The 20,388-nt window shown below is 40.6% G+C and overlaps 1 protein-coding gene and 1 long non-coding RNA gene across 3 annotated transcripts in view; both read left to right on the top strand.

Annotated features, from left to right (window-relative positions):
• LOC136171112 (uncharacterized) overlaps positions 1 to 20,388 on the top strand; it is a 1,397,893-nt gene that overhangs the window by 694,948 nt on the left and 682,557 nt on the right. The gene's annotated exons all lie outside the window — the stretch shown is intronic.
• Positions 8,960 to 11,228, top strand: TMEM229A (transmembrane protein 229A). The gene has a single exon (XM_065939356.1). The coding sequence runs from the start codon at positions 8,982 to 8,984 to the stop codon at positions 10,077 to 10,079; it is 1,098 nt and encodes a 365-aa protein (XP_065795428.1). The 5' UTR covers positions 8,960 to 8,981; the 3' UTR covers positions 10,080 to 11,228.

Here is a 20,388-nt window from a genome sequence, read left to right as displayed (position 1 = left end):
ACAAATAGTGAGGAAATACACAAAGTTAATAGTGAAAAAAGTAAGGTGTATAAAAAAGTGTACTGTATATTAAGGTCATCATAAAAAATGTTAAAGGGGCTTCTATTCACTTGTCTGTGCATAAAATATCTCAGGATGGCAGCCAGGGGACTCACACTAATAATATTGTCCCAAAGGAAAATGAGTGTCCCAAAAGGGAGACAGGTGTCAGAGGGAACATTTCTCTGCATAGCCTTCTGTACCTTCTAAATGTTGAAGATGTGAAAGTACTGTTTTTTAATAAAAGCTAAGTTCAAAATCATCTAGGCTTGTACCCAGCTTCCCCAAGAGTTCTTCTAATTCTTGAAATACAATTTTCCTATTTTGGAATTTTCCTGTCAATAAATGGTATGTCTTGTCTATCACATATTATTTCAAGGAACCAATGATATAAAAGCATTGTATAAACTATGAAGTATTATACAAATGCAAAAAAACCACAAAACCCTGTGTTTACACATAATGGTAGTGATTGAGACTGGACCCCTGCTATAAAACATATAATGATATTTCTAAAAGGTTTGAAGAAACTCAATGCTAAATGTTTAAGAATGTTACACAAATTCAAACTCATTTGTTTGCTAATTGTTAAATTCTGGCTCCTCAGAATGATTTTTTAGCCTTAAATATAAATAAGAATTCACTTTATGGTACACTGTATTCAAAAATAATTATGTGTAACTCAGACAATACATGTAGTGTACTAGGAAAACCTGTGATCTCAAAAAATTCTACTGTGAGGATTTGCTTAGAAGGGGGAGAACTTTTGTAGAAAAAACAAGTATCCCAATTATGAGAGTTCAAGTGTATTAATGCTGATTTCCATATATTTAATCTCCCTAAAGAGAAATAAATATCCCATATACATTCTAGAATGGGACTGCCAAGTAGGACTCATTTTTCTTGCCAACTCCTGTGGCCTGGTGATGTCTTCCAAGATCACTTTGTTATATAGAATTCTAAGGCAAAGTCTAGACTCACTAGGAAAGAATACTGCAATAATTATGTCTGCCTCATATATAAGACTGAGGAAGAGTGGGAGGGACCAGAAACAGTCACACTCGCTTTGCATGTTTCCCTGTGCTTCTCCTTCTTTCTTCCTTTATATCCTATCCCTCTATAATTTCCCACAGAAAGATTTCTAGGTAAGAGAGTTACATTATAGAAGGATTTGTAAAGCTTGATACTGAGAAAGGAAGCGATGACCTACTAGATCATCCCCTAGATGATCCCCTAGAATTCCTTAGCAGCAGGAAAGAATGAAGAAATGGAAGAAAAGCTTGTCTGGAGCTTAGTTAGATGTTTTTAGCTCTGATTGTTAAATTAAAATGTGTAAGAGTAGGCAAGATACATCTGACCTAGCTGATAGAAAACATGACTAGAACATAACTAGATTTTATTTACATATAATGGTTTTTCTAGTAGTCATGTACAGACGTGAGAGATGGACCATAAAGAAGGCTGAGTGCCAAAGAATTCATGCTTTCAGACTGTGGTGCTGGAGAAGACTCTTGAGAGTCCCTTGGACTGCAAGGAGATCAAACCAGTCAATACTAAAGGAAATCAACCCTGAATATTCATTGGAAGGACTGATGCTGAGACTGAAACTCTTAATACTTTGGCCACCTGACGCGAAGAGCTGACTCAATGGAAAAGACCCTGATGTTGGGAGGGGTTGAGGGCAGGAGGAGAAGGGGACAACAGAGAATGAGATGGTTGAATGGCATCACCGAATCAGTGGACAAGAATCTGCAAAAAAACAAAACAAAACAAAAAAAAGAATCTTCGCAAACTCTGGAAGACAGTGAAGGAAAGAGAAGCCTGGTGCAGTCCATGGGGTGGCAAAGAGTCAGACAGGACTTAGCAACTGATAACAGCAAATCAAGGAAGATTGAGAATTGCCAAAATAGCAGTTCATTTCAAACAGTATGAGAATCCACAGATGTCAAAAGAAAGATGATCTCTTTCTCTGTGTAAGTTTCCAAGCTAGGAGCTACAAGAAGGTGGACAATATTTGTGAGTCAAATGAGTTTTCAAAATGACAAAAACATAGACATGAGATATCTTGAAAAATTCAGTTTAACAGAGCAGGACATGATGAAACTTTATGGTGATTTATTGGCAACTGAAATACTTCGGGCAGGTGTACCCAGGCCTTGCTCTGAGGAGGGTATCAACATGCTCAGGCCTTAGAGAATGGATGGGATTTACTGAAATAGGAGGGGCTCTTGGGGAGGTTATTGAAGGTGAATGGAAGAAACAAGATTGAAAAAATAGGTCACTATGTGCTCCTGATGATCAAGTGAAGGAGCTTAACTTTCCTGCTGCAAATCACAGAAATCATTTGAAGGTTTCTTACCAGGACAAAGAAATTTTCAAAGTAGATGGAGGTTATGCTGATAGCCATATCCAAGGTCGACTGGAGGAGGATAAAGAAACTTGGTCTGGTATGTCAGTTAGTGGATTATTGGAATAGTGCTGGCCAATGCAGTAGAGGTCTGGATGGGGCTGACAGCACTGAAATTGGAATGGAGACAACAAACAATGAACATGTCTCCAAGAGACATTGAAGAGTAAAATATGTGTGTGTGATCAATCCTGTCTGTCTCTTTTGGGACCCCATGGACCATAGCCTGCTAGGCTCTTCTGTACATGGGATTTTTCAGACAAGAATACTGGAGTGGGTTGCCATTTCCTCCTCCATGGGAGGATTGAACTGTGTCTCCTGCATTGACAAGTGTATTCTTTACCACTGATCATCTGGGGAGCCCAAAGTGTGAAATAGGCAAGGCCTAATCACTGCTAGGGCTTCCAAGTGACTCAGTGGTAAAGAATCTGCCTCCCAAGCAGGAGACTTGGGTTTGATCCCTGAGTCAGGAAGATCCCCTGGAGAAGGGAATGGGTACCCACTCCACTATTCTTAGCTGAAAAATTCCATAGATAGAGGAGCCTGGCAGACTACAGTCCATGGGGTCACAAAGAGCCAGACACAACTGAGTAACTAAACAACAACAAGGATCACTGCTGAATATGAAGGCTGAGAGATACTAATGAATCAAGGCAGTACACTGGGAGAACAGGAAGACCCTTTTCCCAATTAAGAGTCAGATCTCCCTTCTAGGTGAGCCAAGAGAGTTAGTGCTATTCTTCTGTCATAACGGTTATTATTCAGTTTTGCAGTCTCTATTTATTTACCTCTCTCACTAGACAGTGAGCTGCTTGAGGGTAAAAACCACGCTTTAGTTGTGCTATCTCTGACACAGAGGTTTTTGTATGTGTACGAAAATGAAAGAAAGGGAGTGGGGAAGGAAGAATTTGTTTCAGAGGAAGAGATAAACGATGGACATTTATACATGGAGAGGTGGAAGTAACAGTATATCATTCAAAATAATGCACTTATATTTTACTTAATCATATTATTTTTTTTTCAAAGATTATCTTTATTACCATCCACTCAGACAGTACAACCCATGCTATGACACACCCTAAACATCCATTCTCAAAATCAAAATTCTACCATAAGGCCAACCTCCCAGCAGCCATGACTTCCTAGTCCCATCAGAGGGAAACATTTATTCTACAAAAGTTCAAAGGTTCCAGCAAGGTTTCTGAAGACCTACTTAATAGCAATCAACAAAGCCTTAAAATGTGCCTAACTTTGACCCTCCAACTGGATGTTATAATGTATCCTAAGTAAATAAACATGTCTACATGAAAAAGATGATCATGATAAATTAAAAAGATAATGTAAAAGAGATGAGTCAGATAGAAGCTCATAACAGCAAAAGTGTTTTGAAACAACTCTGACAAGCCCCAAATTGGAGATTGGCTAAACGCATCTCCACATTCTGGCTAAACAAATTATGGAATATCTATACAAAAGAATTCTCTGTCATCATTACTGACGATGTAGCAGACTATCAAATAGAAAGATACTTCCTAGTCAGTAAGTGACAAAGCAAACTACAAATTACAAAAGGAATGCATAATATAACCTCTTTTGGGTGATAGTATAATGTTGCTGAAAGGCTCCATACCAAAATATTAACAGTAGGTATCCATGGATTGTGGTCTCATTGGGTGATATGTATTTTTTTTTTACTTTTAGTTCCAATTTCTTCAATAGACAAGTATATATTTTGTAAAACACTATAAAGTCCAAAAGGACACAGACTTTGTCATATTCATTGCTGTATGTCCAGGACATAGCACAAAATATTGCTCAGAAGTGTTCCAGTACTGTTTGTTGAAGGAAGAAAAATATATTTAAATACGTTTTTGTTTGTTCGCTTCGTTTGTTTCTTTTTGGCCTCAGGGAGAGGCATATGGAATCCTAGTTTCCCACCTACTGATCAAACCCACATCCCCTGCATTGGAAGCAGGGAGTCTTAACCACTGGATCACAAGGGAATTCCTCTAATACATGTTTCTATTTAGCGGCTGCTGCTCTTCAGTCACTAAGCCCTGTCTGACTCTGTGATCCCGTGGATCCCACGGAGCCCACCAGGCTCCTCTGTCCATGGCATTTCCCAGGCAAGAATACTGGAATGGGTTGTCGTTTCCTACTCCAGGGGATCTTACCCACCCAGGGATCAAACCCACATCTCCTGCACTGCTGGGGGATTCTTTACCACTGAGCTACCAAGGAAGCCCCAGATTATAGTAACCATGAACAAGGGTGAAATAACTGGAACAGCAGGAAGTGGTATTGCTGCATTTCAGTCTAGAAACATGCACTAAACATTCACAGGAATATGTTTGCATTCCATACTCATTTTCCTATTATCTAACTCCATCTATTCTTGCATAAGTACCAGATAGTAACCCATTCCACATAGCCACATCTGTCCAAATACTCATTTACTAATGTGTAAAGGAATCCAGAAGGAAAGAAGGGTAAAATAAATAAGTAAATTACAGAGAGGAAAAAAAGTAAAAAAAAAAAAAAAAAAGACTATGTAGATTGATGATTAAAACAAAAAGCATGATAAAAAAAAGGGATAGAGTAACTAGGGAGGAGTTCATTTACCAGTCACTGGATTAGCAAATTAATACTCACTGGGACTATAAACAGACGGATCTCTTTTCTTATTAAACCTGCAATTTCAACTCATTTGAGATGGCTTCAATATGAAACTATAGGAAGTAAGACAGTATAGCACAAATGAACTTTAGGTTCAAATGGAAACAGCTTCACAGCTTGGCTTTTAGCTTATTAGCTGATATACTGGACAAGCAAATTTTCTGCAAATTAGTTTTAATATATGTTTTAAAAAGTAAGAGAAACAGTGTACAAAGTATTGATATGTGAAGTGTACAGCTGCCAAGAAAGGACTCAAGAGGTGGTATCCATTAACTGGAATCATCTATGTTACCAATAAGTCACTAATCAATGTAAGGGAATAGTATTATTCAAAAGAAGCTACTGCCTTTAAAAAAAAAAAAAAAAAAAAAAGGAATTAACTGGGGTAGGGAAAATAGTCTCTCTGGTGCACTTAAGGTAAGGCACATGCAGGCAGGCGCAGATTATACACAGGAAGTATTTCTGATTCGATACTGCTCAAGGTGAAATTTTGTTTTTTAAGCAAGCTTTATCAAAACAACTTACTGCTTTCTTTTCAAGCTTTATGAATTAAAGGAGTTTATTCCAAGACTGTTCCTTGGGAGCCCCACTCAAGAAAATCCCACTCTCAACCTTCCTGGTATAAAGTAGGAGCTCCAAGAAATTCCCGGGACAAAAAAGAAGGGCTGAAATTAGAATTAACAATATAAAAGGACATGAAAAAGCCAGCAGGAGGAAGTACAAAAAGAAAACTTTCCTGATACCCATGTGACTCCCAAAGAATCTTAGAAAAGAGAAGTAAAAGGAATACAGTTAAAAAGAAGCAGCTTTAAAAGGAAGGCATATATTAATAATAGAACAACAGGGCAGGTTTCTATGATGATTCCCTAACAGGGTCATATTCAAAAAAGTTTATGAGCTGTTATTCAGTCTGTGTCTGGCAACAAGCAATAATAATCACCTCTGTTTAAGCAATGTATAGAAGAAAATTCTTTAATTTGGAACTTTAGTATACAATATAAGAAATTAACTAAGAAAGAAGAGGTTATGTAAAATAAATGAAGCTGTAGAAATGTGCATACAAATTTTTCACAAATATAGGAATACAGGAATTCCCTGGTGGTCCAGTGGTTAGGACTTGCTGCTTTCATTACTGCTGGGTTCCATCCCTGGTTCATGGTTGGGGAACTAAGATACCACAGGCTATTAGATATAGCCAAAAAAATAAATAGTTGTTTTTTTAAATATATAGTATACAGATCTGGGGTTACTGAATTGTCAATCAACCTCCCTCCCCTTCTCCCACCCTTTATCCACACTGAGGATGAGCTTCATTTCAGAATTCAATGTCAGTCCTGTTTATTTTATTTTCTTTATCTGTCCTTACTTAAATTATTCCCCTCTTGAATTTCAAATTGGTCCTCACAATTAGATTGTGCAAACCAAGACCATACACCACCGACAGTTTATTGTCTACATGGTACGACTTTATTTGACTGTCTTCACTAGCATGACTTTACTATTCTCTTCCTCAACACAGCATTACTATTCCAGGAAACTTTACCCAAGGAGATAAAAAAGGTGACTATTTATTCTCAACATTTTTGAAACCCTCACCTCATGCCTTCACCTTGCTATGTTATACCAAACCTAAACCATTATCTCAAAATTGTTACCCAAGTCTAACCAAGCCCTTGTATTGAAAGACCCATCCTCAACTAGACTCTAAAAATCATTGTCCTCCCCAGGCTTCCCCCATTGCTCAAAGGTGAAGAATCCACCTGCAATGCAGGAGCCACAGGACATTTGGTTCCATCCCTGGGTCAGTAGATTCCCTGGAGGAGGGCATGGGAACCCAGTCCAGTATTCTTGCCTGGAGAATCCCATGGACAGAGGAGCCTGGTGGGCTATAGTCCATAGGGTGGCAGAGTTCGACAGGAATGAAGCAACTTAGCACACATGCAGGCCCTCCCCACTCCAAGATGTTATTAAGACTTTGTCAAGATTCAGAGCTTTCTTGCCATGGCAAGCAACAAGCTCAGCTTTGCTTTAGCGATGCTAAATGTTGGTGGTAAAGCAAAGCTAAATGTTGGTGTTGTTTCTAGGGAGCCAGCATTCACTGTATCTGCTCAGGCCTTTGGGCAGCTAACTCTATTTCACAACAGGTTTGATGAGCCTGCTACCTGATGATTCAGTCCCTAGCATGACAGCATCCACGCTCTGACTTTTGACAGCTGTCCAAAGAAATTTGCAAAGGGACCACATTTTAGTCAAGCTTTTAAAAACCAATCAGAACTTTAGCCTTACTCAAGTGTCAACGCCACCTTAAATCGTGTCTCCTCAACACACTTATTTCTCTCTCTTCCTTAATTTGCCAACAGTTTACAACCACAGACTGCAAGGTTGAAACGAGGAAGGGGCGAGAATGAAGAGTAATTGCTTTAAAAATGGAGGAACTACCTTAGAATTCTAACTTTCCCGAAGGGGGGAAAAATTCCCCAGAAAGCTTTCCAACCAGGAAACATCTGAACTCCTTACCAATTAGAACCCTCACCTAGTTTCCACCTAGACACGATTTGTGGGTTCTCCCCACCCCCACCCGGGGTGGGGGTGGGTGGAGTTGTCAGTATAAGTTACCTCGAAGTTTATCTCCAATTCTAAACCTGATTCAAAATTGGAGAAAAGCAGTGGAACACACCAAAATTCTGGATTCTTCCCACCCTCTCCACCTCCAAAGAAAAGAAAAAAAGAATTCCTGCTCTGCTCTCTATTTCACTCTCCATTTCTGCGATGACCTAGTTCTTCTGCAAGGAGAAAAATCGGCACCGGGATGTGCCAATGTGAGCAAAGGTACTATGCCGGATTTAAGATACAGCAGTGCCTGAACCTACTGGCCTCCAACCATTTTATAACTTCTGGGGGACTCAGGCCCCTGGACTGGAGCAAACAAACCGCTGCAGGAGAGATTGACAAGGCGGGCCAGGCCCGGGGTAACAATCCCCAGGGTAGGGACCGCCGGGGGCGGCTGGCCTGGAGTCTCGGGTTTATCCTCAGTGACTGGGACACAGCTGGCTTTGAAAAAGGACATTAAATATACAACACCACAGTTTGGTCTCGGGCCCAGCCTCTGGTCAGTGGCGCCTCGCCATTCGTCTTCGCCAGCCAGGCCCTGGCCCCGGTACCCTAGATAAAAGGGATGCCCAGCAGCTCGCGGTCACACCTGTTAGGTGCGCAGTGCCTCCGCCCCAGCCAACGCCTCCTGCCCGGCCGGGGAGCCGGGTGCAGAGCCGGGGACGCGATGGGAGAGGCAGGGCCGGGCCTTCCCCAGCGGACTCCGCGGGGCTCCGCGCGCAGGGCTGGTGCGGGGAGGGAGAGGGGCAGCGAAGGCGGGAGAGGTCGGTCGACCCGGGCCGAGAGGGCCATGGGGAGGGCCGGGGGAAGGGGCGTCGCTGCTCGCGTTACGCTTCCACAGCCTGCAGCAGAGGCGGCGGGGCTGAGCCGCGGAGGAGATGGGGTTTGCACCAGCGTCTGCATTTCTCCTCGCGGCCCCGGCGCCACCGCCCCTCGCCGGGCCTCGGCGCCCGATAGGCCGCGCAGAGTGAGCGCGGGCGCCGGCCGGCGGCACCTCGCCGGGGACTGCAGGCGAGGGCGCCGCGGGGCCGCGGCGGGGGGACTCCGCGAGCCGGGCGGCCCGCGCGTCCCCGGATCGCAGCAACTCCGGCCGCCGCCGGGCCGCGGCCGGGACCGAGCTCCCCGCGAGCCCCCCGGGGGCCAGCCGCGGCCGGAGGGCGGAGCGGGACTCGGCCCCTCCGCCCAGCAGCTCCGCGCACCCGGCGGCGGTGGCGGCGTGGGATCGGGCGCCCGTGCAGCCTCCGAGTCGATGGCCGGCAGCGACGCGAACAACCAGGGTCCCGCGCGGAGGGGCGGCGCGGCGAGGCGTCCAGGGGCCCCCGGAGGGCGGGGAAGCGAGGCTGCCGCCAGCTGCCCGGAGCCGCTGTCCACTGCTGAAGCGCCGGCCGAGGGCGCCGCGCTGCCCGCTTGGATGCGCCTCTACTTCTACGGGATGCACGGGGTCACCCTGGACGTGCTCCTGTCCGCGGCGCGGCGCTTCGCTCGCCGCCCGGACCTCCGGATGCTGGGCTTCTCCTCGCCCTACCGCTGCCTCCTGCACTCGCTCACCCACTTGGCCCTGGAGAAAGTCTACTTGCAGCAGCGGCGCTGCCCCAGCGCCTTCGTCTTCAATTTCCTCCTCTACCCCTCGGCCCACGTGGGGCTGCAGACCCTGGCCGGCGCGCTGCTCCGCCGGGTCGGCGGGCCGGGGGGCGCAGCGGCGCCGGGGGCGCTGGACTTGGCCGTGCAGTACGTGCTGGCTCTGTATCACTGCCAAGTGTTCCTGAAGCGCTTCCTGCGCCTGCGGTACCAGCGGCGGCAACAGCTGCGGGGCGCGCCCCCCGCCCCTGCCGGCGCCCGGGCCCCAGCGACAGCCGGTGGTCGGCGGCGGCGACCTCGCGGTCCCAGGGGCGCCGGGGGAGCCCCCAACCAGGGGCTGCCGGACCCGCTCCGCTTCCTTTTCTTCGGAATGCACGGCTTTTTGGATGAGATCTTCTTCACCTTCTTCTTTAACCTGCTGGGGCCCGGGGACGGGACGAGCAGCGGCCACACGTCGCTCTGGTCCTTCTTTATGTACGGCAGCTGTAGTTTTGTGGTGGAAAAGCTCTATTTCCACCTCCACTACAGCCGGGGCTGGGGCACCTGGAAGCGAGTACCCTTCTACGTGATCTTCATCTACGCGTGGGAGTTGTCCTGGGGCCTGGGACTCCGCACTTGGGGAGCCTGCTCCTGGGACTATTCTCACTATCCGCTCAATTTCATGGGCCTTATCACGTTGATGTATTTACCTGGTTGGATATTCCTTAGTGTGTACCAGGACCTACTTTCCAACGTGTTGTGGCGGGTGCAATACGTACCTACTAACTAAGACCAAAAAAAAGGGGCACTGGACTGTCATGAATGAAGGCGATTTATTTTTGCACAATAAAACGGAGGGTTTTTTTTTTTTTTTTTTAGCCTTTTAATTTTTATACCTTTTACTAAACTTTTCCAACCTGTTTTATTCGACATGTTAGTTTTTCTATTGGGAGCGTATGCATAATACTATAATACTTTGAAATATTGCTGGAAATGTAACTCAAAGTACTTAACTCATCCATATTTTAAAACCCTCACTAGTCCAAACAGCAAACCTTCATACCTTAACATCAGAAAGCTGTAGTATTCACTTATTTGCACTTATTTGGCGTAGGTGGGTGATAGTTACTAATTTTTTTTTTTTTTTTTTTTAAGTAAGGTAGTTCTTCAACTCAGAGACCAGTGATTTTTACAAGATTCGGGGAAGTTTTCTGATTTAATGATTTGTTTACTTTCCTTTTAATCCAATGTCATTTTAATTTCCTGCCATGTTTACCAGTGACTGCTGAAATCCAGTGTCTTGTACTCCTGAAACTACAATTAATAGCTTTTAAAGTGCCTCTGTATAGCACACAAATGAAAAGAAGCTGACAAATTTGAAAACACACCCTATGAATCGATTTTTAGATAAGAAATCTTTTCTAGCAACTCAGACAGGTAACACTGTGTTAAGATATGACCTCCTTCTTGGAAATGATTGCTTTTCAATGTGGATTAACCTTAAACACCAAATGTGTTAACTTTAATCAGATCTTGTGTTATCTTTGGCTGTAAATTTTAGTCCTTATGCAATCATGTAAAATGTCTACATGTGCAAGGGCCATGCAAAATTATACCACCCTTAATAGTGTTCTAACCATAAGGACTCTTTTCTATATGGGGTTTTAAGAGTAGAAGCTATCCCATGGAATAAAATGAACTAGAATATTCACTCTAATTGCACTAGCCCTAATTGTTTTTGGAGAATACAGACATGTGTTTTCAGCCTATTTCTGCCATGGCTCACTTGTAAACATTTTTCCGTTTCCTTTGGGTCCCATACAGAGTTCCTGGACTACAGTCCAATGTAATAATGTTCATTATAAATCAATGATAGCTCTTTGGTGACTCATTCTTAAAGTCTGGAAGCTCCAAAGTTAAATAAGATGATGTGAACCATTTGAGAAATCATATCTAATCAATTAATAATGTACTTTAAATTTGTTTGCTGTGTTTTTATTATATTTAGAACAGACAAGTAGAATTGAGTATAGCTCATCCAAGGATGACTAATACCTTCTCAGTTTTTGTTATAAAGATAATTAGGAAAGCTTGAAGTGTATACAAATGAATATATATTCCTATTCAAATTGTTAGCTTGCTTACACTGTAAAAGGGCTTCCCAGGTGGAACCAGTGATAAAAAACCCGCTTGCCAGTGCAGGAGGCATAAGAGATGCAGGTTTGATCCTTGGGTTGGGAAGATCCCCAGGAGGAGAGCATGGCAACCCAGTTTTCTTGCTTGGAAAATGCCATGAGCAGAGGAGCCTGGCAGGCTACAGTCCATAGGTCACAAATAGTTGGACATGATAAACGACTAACACTTTAACTTCACAGCAGAACTTTTGGGAGATCAGCTCAATTCTGCTTCTCATCTTCTCTGTCATGCTGATTGTTTTAGCCAGTCAAAGCTTGAGTAGAAACTGCTGGAAGTAAGTTAAATGTTTGCAGAGAGTAAAAGTGTGACTTTGTGGAAAAGATTTCTGAAAACCTGGGGAGAGAAATAAAATGTAAATATAGACACTAAAGTTAGTCAGATGCTGGACAAAATATTTGTAATTCAAATCTGTCACATGTGCATGAGTCGAAGTTAAGTGTGACTTGGCTCCACACCACATATTCCAGTGAAGGCATAACCAAATCCACAGCTTCTGGAATACTGGCTAATTGTATATATTCACCCTGCTGTCATTCATATGCTGTTCCTTCTGCTTGCTTAAACTGCTAACCAGCATTCTCAGGTCAGTCATCAGGAAGGAACAAAGCTTGCTGTTTTGTTTGTTTTGCTTTTAATGTTAATCCTATTTAAAGGAAAGGTCAAGATTTTTCATTGATTCAATTCATTCAAGAAATAGTTATTGTGAGCCTGCTATTTTTCAGATGCTTGCTTGGACTCTGTGACTACAGCCATGACCCAACATAGACAAAAATCTCTGTCCTGATGGAGCTCACATTGGAATGTGAGTGCATTGATTTATATGAGATTATGCAGATTTGCAAGGCTACTGTTTTCGTATTAGTAATAGGTTATGAGAGGCAGATGGTGTCAGGGTTCTCATCAGGGCTCTCCCTGGAATATCAATCCATCCGTCTCTAAAACAAAAGCCCATTAACAGTCCCTGGTGCTAGTTCTACAAAGAGCCCTGTTCATTTGTATTCAGGAAGTAATTAGCCTGTCTGTTAATTCAGCACCTTGCTTTAGGGCTTCTCATTCTGTGTTTACTCAACTTCTTAAAAGTAACATTTGCTGCAATTTTTGAACCTTTCAAGAAAAAGCAGGGAAAGGAAAGAACCATCAGATTGATCAACTTGCTTACTCATTAGTAGTTCAGATATAGAAATGATAAGGCAGTACAATATTAACTATTACAATAATAGCTAATATTTAGGTATAATATTTAGGTAGTGCTTACCACCTACCAAGAACTGCACTATTAACATATGTATATACTTTTAAATAAATATATGTATATATTTATGTATATCTTAAATGAATATATTACATACATCTCATATATATGTATTTAATGTTAAGTAATACATAATATTTTAGGCTCATATATGATATAAATTAAAGATACAGCAACTCATATATGATATATATACCTTAAGTATGTGTGTGTGTGTGTATGTGTGTGTGTGCTCAGTCCCTCAATTACGTCTGACTCTTGTGACCCCATGGACTGCAGTCCACCAGGCTCCTCCATCCATGGGATTTTCCAGGCAAGAGTACTGGAGTGGGGTGCCATTTCCTGCTCCAGGGGATCTTCCCAACCAAGGGATCAAACCAGGTCTCTTGCGTCTCCTACATTGGCACAAACACACACACATACATATTTACTTAAGCCTCTAACAACTCTTTCTCATGAGGACAGTGAAGCTAGGCCCAAAGAGGTAACTTGGTTAAGTAATCAAGCCATACAGCTATTTAGACAGAATCCAAGTACACTGAACTCTAGTCTCTGTTCTTGACAGAAAGGTTGGCATGCCTCAACCTACTGACCACAGTGATTTGGGATCTCCTGTGGATTTCACCTTACAATCTTTATTTTCTCTTCTCTGGCAATATCATAGATGCAAGGGCAGCTATAAAAAAGTTAAATACTAGAAGCAAAGATACTCTTTCATGTTGCCTTTTTAGTCTCTGGAAATAACAGGGTGCTAATACCAGGTTGCCTAACTGACGGTCAGCCTAGCTCTAAGTCCCAGATGACAGATTTTCTAGTCAAGCAGTGCTCTACAGTAGAGTTCCTCATCTGAAGTCAGATGATCTTGAATATAAGAATAATATATCAAAATGCAAGATAACTTATATCACAAGCAAGAAAAAATATATATAATTAAGACTCTCTTTTTTAATATAGCATTCAGAATGAGCATCGCTGTAAGAGCTATACAACCCCAGAATTAAAATTTTTTATTTGTTTTGCATTCAGTTAATCACCTTAGAGTTGAAGAAGGTTTTTTTTTTTTTTGCTACATGGCATGTGGGATGCTAATTCCCCCACTAGGGATTGAATGCACTCCATATGCTTTGGAAGCACAGCATCTTAACCACTGGGGCTCCAGAAAAGTCCCAAGAAAGTTCTTTATAGAAAAACATGAAAGAAAAGTAATAATTGTGGTTCTCATTCCATGTTTAACTTAGGCAGTGTTGAAATTTCTTACATAAAGTGCTTTAAATTTTAAATCAATTCTATCTCAACTTTCAATCTAAAGAAAAATTTTAAGTTTTTCATGGTATCAATTAATATAGATGTTCCTGTGTTATACCAGGACTCCAGCAGTGCTGATAATCCATTTCAGTATTTCACACATTTCACTGTACTTAACTTTGAATATTACATTACAAATATTTGACATTTTATGTTAAACTCAGCTTAGAAAAATATGTTGTGCTTTGTTGTTTAAGAATTATGAATTGGTTAATCCTACCCCTTTAAAAGATAATAATTTCTACTGTTTTGAAATAGTCTCTGCTGGCATGATGGACCTGGTTCTATTTTAAAAAGACGGTGAGGAAGAATTTTGGTAGATTATTTTGGTTCTCTCTCCATTTCTGAAGTACATTAAAAAAAAATCACTATATTTGGAAAGGAAGTTATACTCATGATATAGATTTTGAGTGATAAATAAGTCATTGTATTGTCATATTTGACAGCATTTTGGTAAAATTGATGCTTGCTTGTATTAAAAGACTTTAAAAAACACTTTACCTTTCAATTTTAAATATAATATACTATCTCCAATATACTTTCCAACAGTGCTTAATAGAACTAAGATCCTTTACTCAGAAAGGGTAAGATGAAACACACTTCCCTTTTCTCCATCAAACACATGCCTCAGTTTATGCTGGAAGGAAAGATGGCAGTAATGATGCTTCTTTTCTGTTGCTGTTTTTTTTTTTCTTTCTATTCTTAGATGTGGTACCAGAAGAATATACAAAAATAGCACTTGTCTTTGTGGACCTCTGTTCTTTAAAATTGACCTCTTTCTAATTTTTAACATGGAGACGTGAAGCTATCATACAGGCAATGGCTTCCAGTTGCTAAAAACCCAAGATGTAAGTTAAACTGTGATGTGTATACATTTTCCTTTAGATATTTTTTCTTAATATAAGGAGACTGTAAATATGGAGATTTTTTTCTTTAATCTTTGAATTCTTTTTGCATAAATGGTCAAACAAATGACCAGAATGCTCCTAGGGAGAGAGACAGACACAGACAGGTTGATCCTTGATGTACAGAGAAGTTCAGTGTTCATCTTAACCTCTTAAAAATTCTATTATAATCCAAAAGTCACATGGATAAACTTTCCCACTTAGAAGAAAATATATCTTTACCACAATTAAGAATTAAGGATCTAAACAAACCATGAAGATTAATAACATCCAACCTTCTATCCAAGGTTGGAATTCCTTACGTCTCTGACAGATGATTTCTCAGCTCAGCTTGGACTATTGACAGTATTAACTGTGTTTTTCATGCAAAGACTAACTGAGGGGAAAGCTGTCAAAGCTGTGACCCACCCCGGTCTATTTGACTTCTCAAAGTTTCCAGGAACTAACAAATACTGGTCAGCCAGCTTGTGTTTGTAGTGAAACACTTTTTGAGGTGGTCTTCTCTCTTTATTTAAAAGAAAAAAAAATCAACGTTTCCTTCTTTTACCATAATACTCACCATCTACTTATTGTATATTCTCAAATGATGCTTTATTCACTAAGTCTAGGCAACAGGACCTCGAGAGATTTGAGTTTAATTAAAATTACTTCAGAAGAATAAACAAACATTGGCTGCAAACAAAGGAGTGAAAAATTAAATACTAGGAATCCTCCTTGTGTCATTGGAATTTCAACTGGTTCACCCAGGAAAAGCCTTTGGTTGCTGCCCAGGTCTACCTATGGAATATAAGCTGGTAGCTTCAGGGAAGCTACATCAATAAAGGCATTGAGCAGATGCAGGTGTGACAGAAGCAATTAGCTAACCAGAAAGGATGACAGATACCATGGATCAATTCTCCTGTTTAAAAAAAAAAAAAGTTATACTTATGATATTAAGTAGAGAACTAGCCTCACTTTTGATGGATTTCCTTCAAATATTTATATTACATGTGAGGTATTTTATTAACATATTATTTATACTCCATGCGTGATAAAAATAAAAGTAATCTCAAAGGATTTCAGTTTTGAAACTTTAAATATTTGAAAATAATATTGAGAGAAACATTCAGAAAGTTTGTCATATCATTTTGATTACCCACTAACTTGTAGGAACACAAGCTAAACTGAATATGCTCTTGTTCATTTCTGAAGAGGATCTATTTTTAATCTTCACTTTTTATTAGAAACAATGAGCAGACAGGAAGAAAAAAATAAATAAAAGAGTTCCCTGGAGTATATCAGAACCAGTATTCAGATTTCAAGTATTTAAAAACAAGAGTTTAACAAAATTTATCATTCTACTTACTTGTAATGATATTTTCAGCAAGCAAAACAGAAACAAAAGAACAATAAGGGCAGAAATAAAATATACATTGAAAGAGATAGTATTTAATAGTCTTAGAGAGTTCATGCATTATTTTTCTTTGGCTAGCTAAAATGATTCACATTAATAAATTTATTCTAGGTCTTTATACCATGTAAGACTTGAATTATGAAGAAAATTTTATGTTTATGGAGTACTGCACATGCTAAGTTTGGTTGGGTACCAAAATGTACACTTTATTGTTGCTATTGTTCAGTCACTAAGTCCTCTCTGACTCTTTGGGACCCCAAGGACTGCAGCATGCCAGGCTTCCCTGTCTTTCACTATCTCCTGGAGTTTGCTCCAACTCATGTTCATTGAGTCAGTGATGTCCTCCAACAATCTCATTCTCTGTCACCCCTTTCTCCTACCCTCAATCTTTCCCAGCATTAGAGTCTTTTTCAATGAGTCAGTTCCTTGCATCAGGTGGCCAAAATAGTGGAGCTTCAGCTTTAGCATCAGTCCTTCCAGTGAATATTCAGGGTTGATTTCTTTTAGGATTGACTGGTTTGATCTCCTTGATGTACAAGGGACTCTCAGGAGTCTTCTCCAGCACTATAGTTTGAAAGCATAATTCTTTGGTGCTCAGTCTTCTTTCAGCTTCCTAGTAGCTCAGCTGGTTAAGAATCCACCTGTAATGCAGGAGACCAGGGTTTGATTTCTGGGTTGGGAAGATCCCCTGGAGAAGGGATAGGCTACTCACTCCAGTATTCATGGGCTCTAATGGCTCAGATGGTAATGCAGTGCAGGAAACCTGGGTTCGATCCCTCGGGTTGGGAAAGTCCCCTGGAGGAAGGCATGGCAACCCACTCCAGTATTCTTGCCTGGAGAATCCCATGGACAGAGGAGCCTGGAGGGCTGCAGTCCTTGGGATCACAAAGAGTCGTGCACAACTGAGCAACTAAGTACACAGCCTTCTTTATGATCCAACTCTCACACTCATAAATGACTACTGGAAAAACCATATCTTTGACTATATGGACTTTGTTGGCAAAGTGATGTATCTGCTTTTTAATACACTGTCTAGGTTTATCATAGCTTTTCTTCTAAAGAGCAAGCATCTTTTAATTTCATGACTGCAGTCACCATCCACAGTGATTTCGGAGACCAAGAAAATAAAATTTGTCACTGTTTCCACTTTTTCTCCATCTACTTACTATGAAGTGATGGGAAAGGATGCCATGATTTTAGCTTTTGAATATTGTTTTAAGCTATCCTTTTCAGTCTCCTCTTTCACACATTATTGTTATTGATACTTATTTGATGACATTTCTGAGTTTGTCTTTTCTGAAATTATATTATTGGAGATACTATAAAAATTTTAATAAAGCATCATTGATGTGTGTACCCAATGCACAGGTAAACAGTCTAAAGCTTATTTAAATGCAAAGTTGTGGACCTTTAGGGCTTGAGAAAATAACTAAACACCAGTTAATTCAACTTCCAGCCAAAAGAATTAGTTCTTCTAGATTATCTTTTACAGGAATCTGTCCATCCTCTTCTTGATCACTTCTGATGATAGAGCTCTTTGTACTTATTCAGATCTCCCAGGCCAACTCATTTCTTTGTTCTATACCTCCATAACTGGAAAATTCTTACCAGAAGGACTCCCATCTGTAACTTTCATTTTTCCAACTATTTCATCCATAGACTAAACAAAGGTTTCCAAGTGTGTCTTAATCGTCTTACTCCAGGCTAGATAGTCAAGATCCTTTAGCAATATATAATAATACAGTAGTAAAACTATTACCTACTTTGATCTAAACACTTTATTTCTGCAAATGTAGAACAAAAGTAAGCATTGTTAGCTTTTTTAGCAGCTCAGTCACATCATCGTTTCTGTTAAATTTTCATTTATATACATCCTCTAGGTTTCTCTCCTATAGACTGCCATTAACCCAGTGGCCCTCTTCATGCTCCCGTGCATTCTGATATAAGTAATTGGCCTGGATCTGTGCTTGTGCCATATTCATTACCAGGTTTGAAAATGAAGTAGAGAGAAATGAAGGTAAGTAGAATGAAGAACAGAAAAGTTGCCATTGAATTCACTCTTCATTTCTTTTGTCCCTCCTCTTCCAATTTCAACTTTTGGGAGCAGGCATATGTCATTCTCTGTGTTTTCTCAACACTTAGCAATGAACTTACCACAGAGCAGGTGCTCAAAATTTTTTCTGGTGAATATATATGAATTCTCATGCCAGACATTACTCAATAGTGGAAACAGGAATTAGGAATGCCGCCAGGTAGCAACATGTGACTTCAACAGGACATTTATTTATGGAACATAAATTAGACCCACCAAGTACCTAGAGAAAATGTAGTAGTCTTAGTCTTAGTCTTAGTCTTCTCATAGTCTTCCTTCTTTCCTGAGCAACTTCTTTAGTCAGACACAGAATTCAAGTAGTTCTCTTAAAGAATTTAGCGACATTATAATTTTTTTAAAGCTGTAAGCTATTTAGAGAACTTAACTATCCTTTAAAACATTATTTCTGAAATATGAATTTTTCTAAAAGCTGACATACACATAAACTTGTGGGTAGTGTTTCTTTTATCACATTACACTCCAAAAAAGAAGGAGCTACCCAGTTTGCACCTTATTGATGTCTTGATTTTCTTCACTGTTTTTGCTGATGACCTTCTGGATTGGGGCAACTTTTGAACAGAAATGAAAATAAAATTCAAACTTACATGTTTTCTCAGTTGCTTCAGTTGTGTCTGACTCTTTGCGACCCTATGGACCATAGACAGCCAGACTTCTCTGTCCATGGGATTCTTCAGGCAAGAATACTGGATTGGGCTGTCATTTCCTTCTCCAGGGAAAATTCAAACTTAGTTAAAGTTATAAAATTGCTTCTAGTGGCAGGTGGTAAAGATTTATGTTTTATTATCTATGAATCTGGTTCACTTCTTGCTATATTTCCAACCTCAAATATTAATATTATTGGCAGATTGTAGTCAGGGCTTTCCTGAAAAACAAAACTACTAGGATGTAGATAGACAAATAGACTTATTATAAGAATTTGGCTCACAGAATTATAGAAGCTGGTAAGTCCTAAGATCTACAGGGTGAGTCTTCAAGCTGGAGATCCAGAGAGCCACTGATGTAGTTACAATTCAAAGACCAATGGGTTCAAGAACTAGGAAGAGCTGATGTCTCAGTTCAATTTGAAGACAGGTAAAAACCAATGTCTCAGCTTGAGTGGGAGGAATTTCTTGTTATTCAGAGAAGGTTAGTCTTTTTGTTCTGTTTGGGTCTTCAACTGAATAGATGAAGCTCACCCACATTAGGAAGGACAATGCACATTATCCATTGACTTAAAGATTAAACTCATCCAAAAAACCCTCAGCAAAACACTCAGAATAATGATAGACCACATATCTGGGCATCCAATCGTCCAATCAAATTGATAGATAAAATTAACCATCACACAGATGAACGCATTTGAACCAAAGGAGTTAAAATAAGCATAAGGAAAACTGAGACAAATCCATTCATTCATCTAGTCAACAGCTATTTAAATGTGTGCTGTGTTTAAAAGTAAGAAGACATAGGCAATTATTTTTTCATAGAGTGGAGAATGTGAATTTTAAAACAAAAGTGTACTACAGAAAGATGCTGCAGGTGGAAATAATGGTGCCGCCACCTAGGCGAGAAAGTATGTTGGGAAGATTCCAGTTGGAGGGCCCAGCATGCTCAAAGACCTGACAAAAGTGAGTATCAGAGCACTGTGTAACTCAAAGCCTGTTGTATCTGGTTGAGCAGAGTGGTGGGGGGAAGAGTGAGACCTGAGTTAGAGGGGCAGGCAAGAGGCAGGTCTTGAAGATTTATGGAAACACTAGAGTTTGGTGGACCGTTTCTTAAGGATGTTGACAAGTTAATTAAGGGTTTTAAGCAGGCAAAGGTCTTATGGTTTGCATTTTGCAACTCGCATTTTTAAAAAGAAAACTGAGATCAGAGAGGACAAGATTACATGTAGAAAAAGATCAGTTAAGAGGCTGTTATACAAAAAATGAAACAGATGATAGAGAGAGACCAGCA

Source organism: Muntiacus reevesi, chromosome 6 (assembly GCF_963930625.1).
Source record: "Muntiacus reevesi chromosome 6, mMunRee1.1, whole genome shotgun sequence".
Lineage (NCBI taxonomy): Eukaryota > Metazoa > Chordata > Mammalia > Artiodactyla > Cervidae > Muntiacus > Muntiacus reevesi.
The sequence above is the reverse complement of the archived record's forward strand: the minus strand, read 5'-3'. Positions and strand labels throughout refer to the sequence as shown.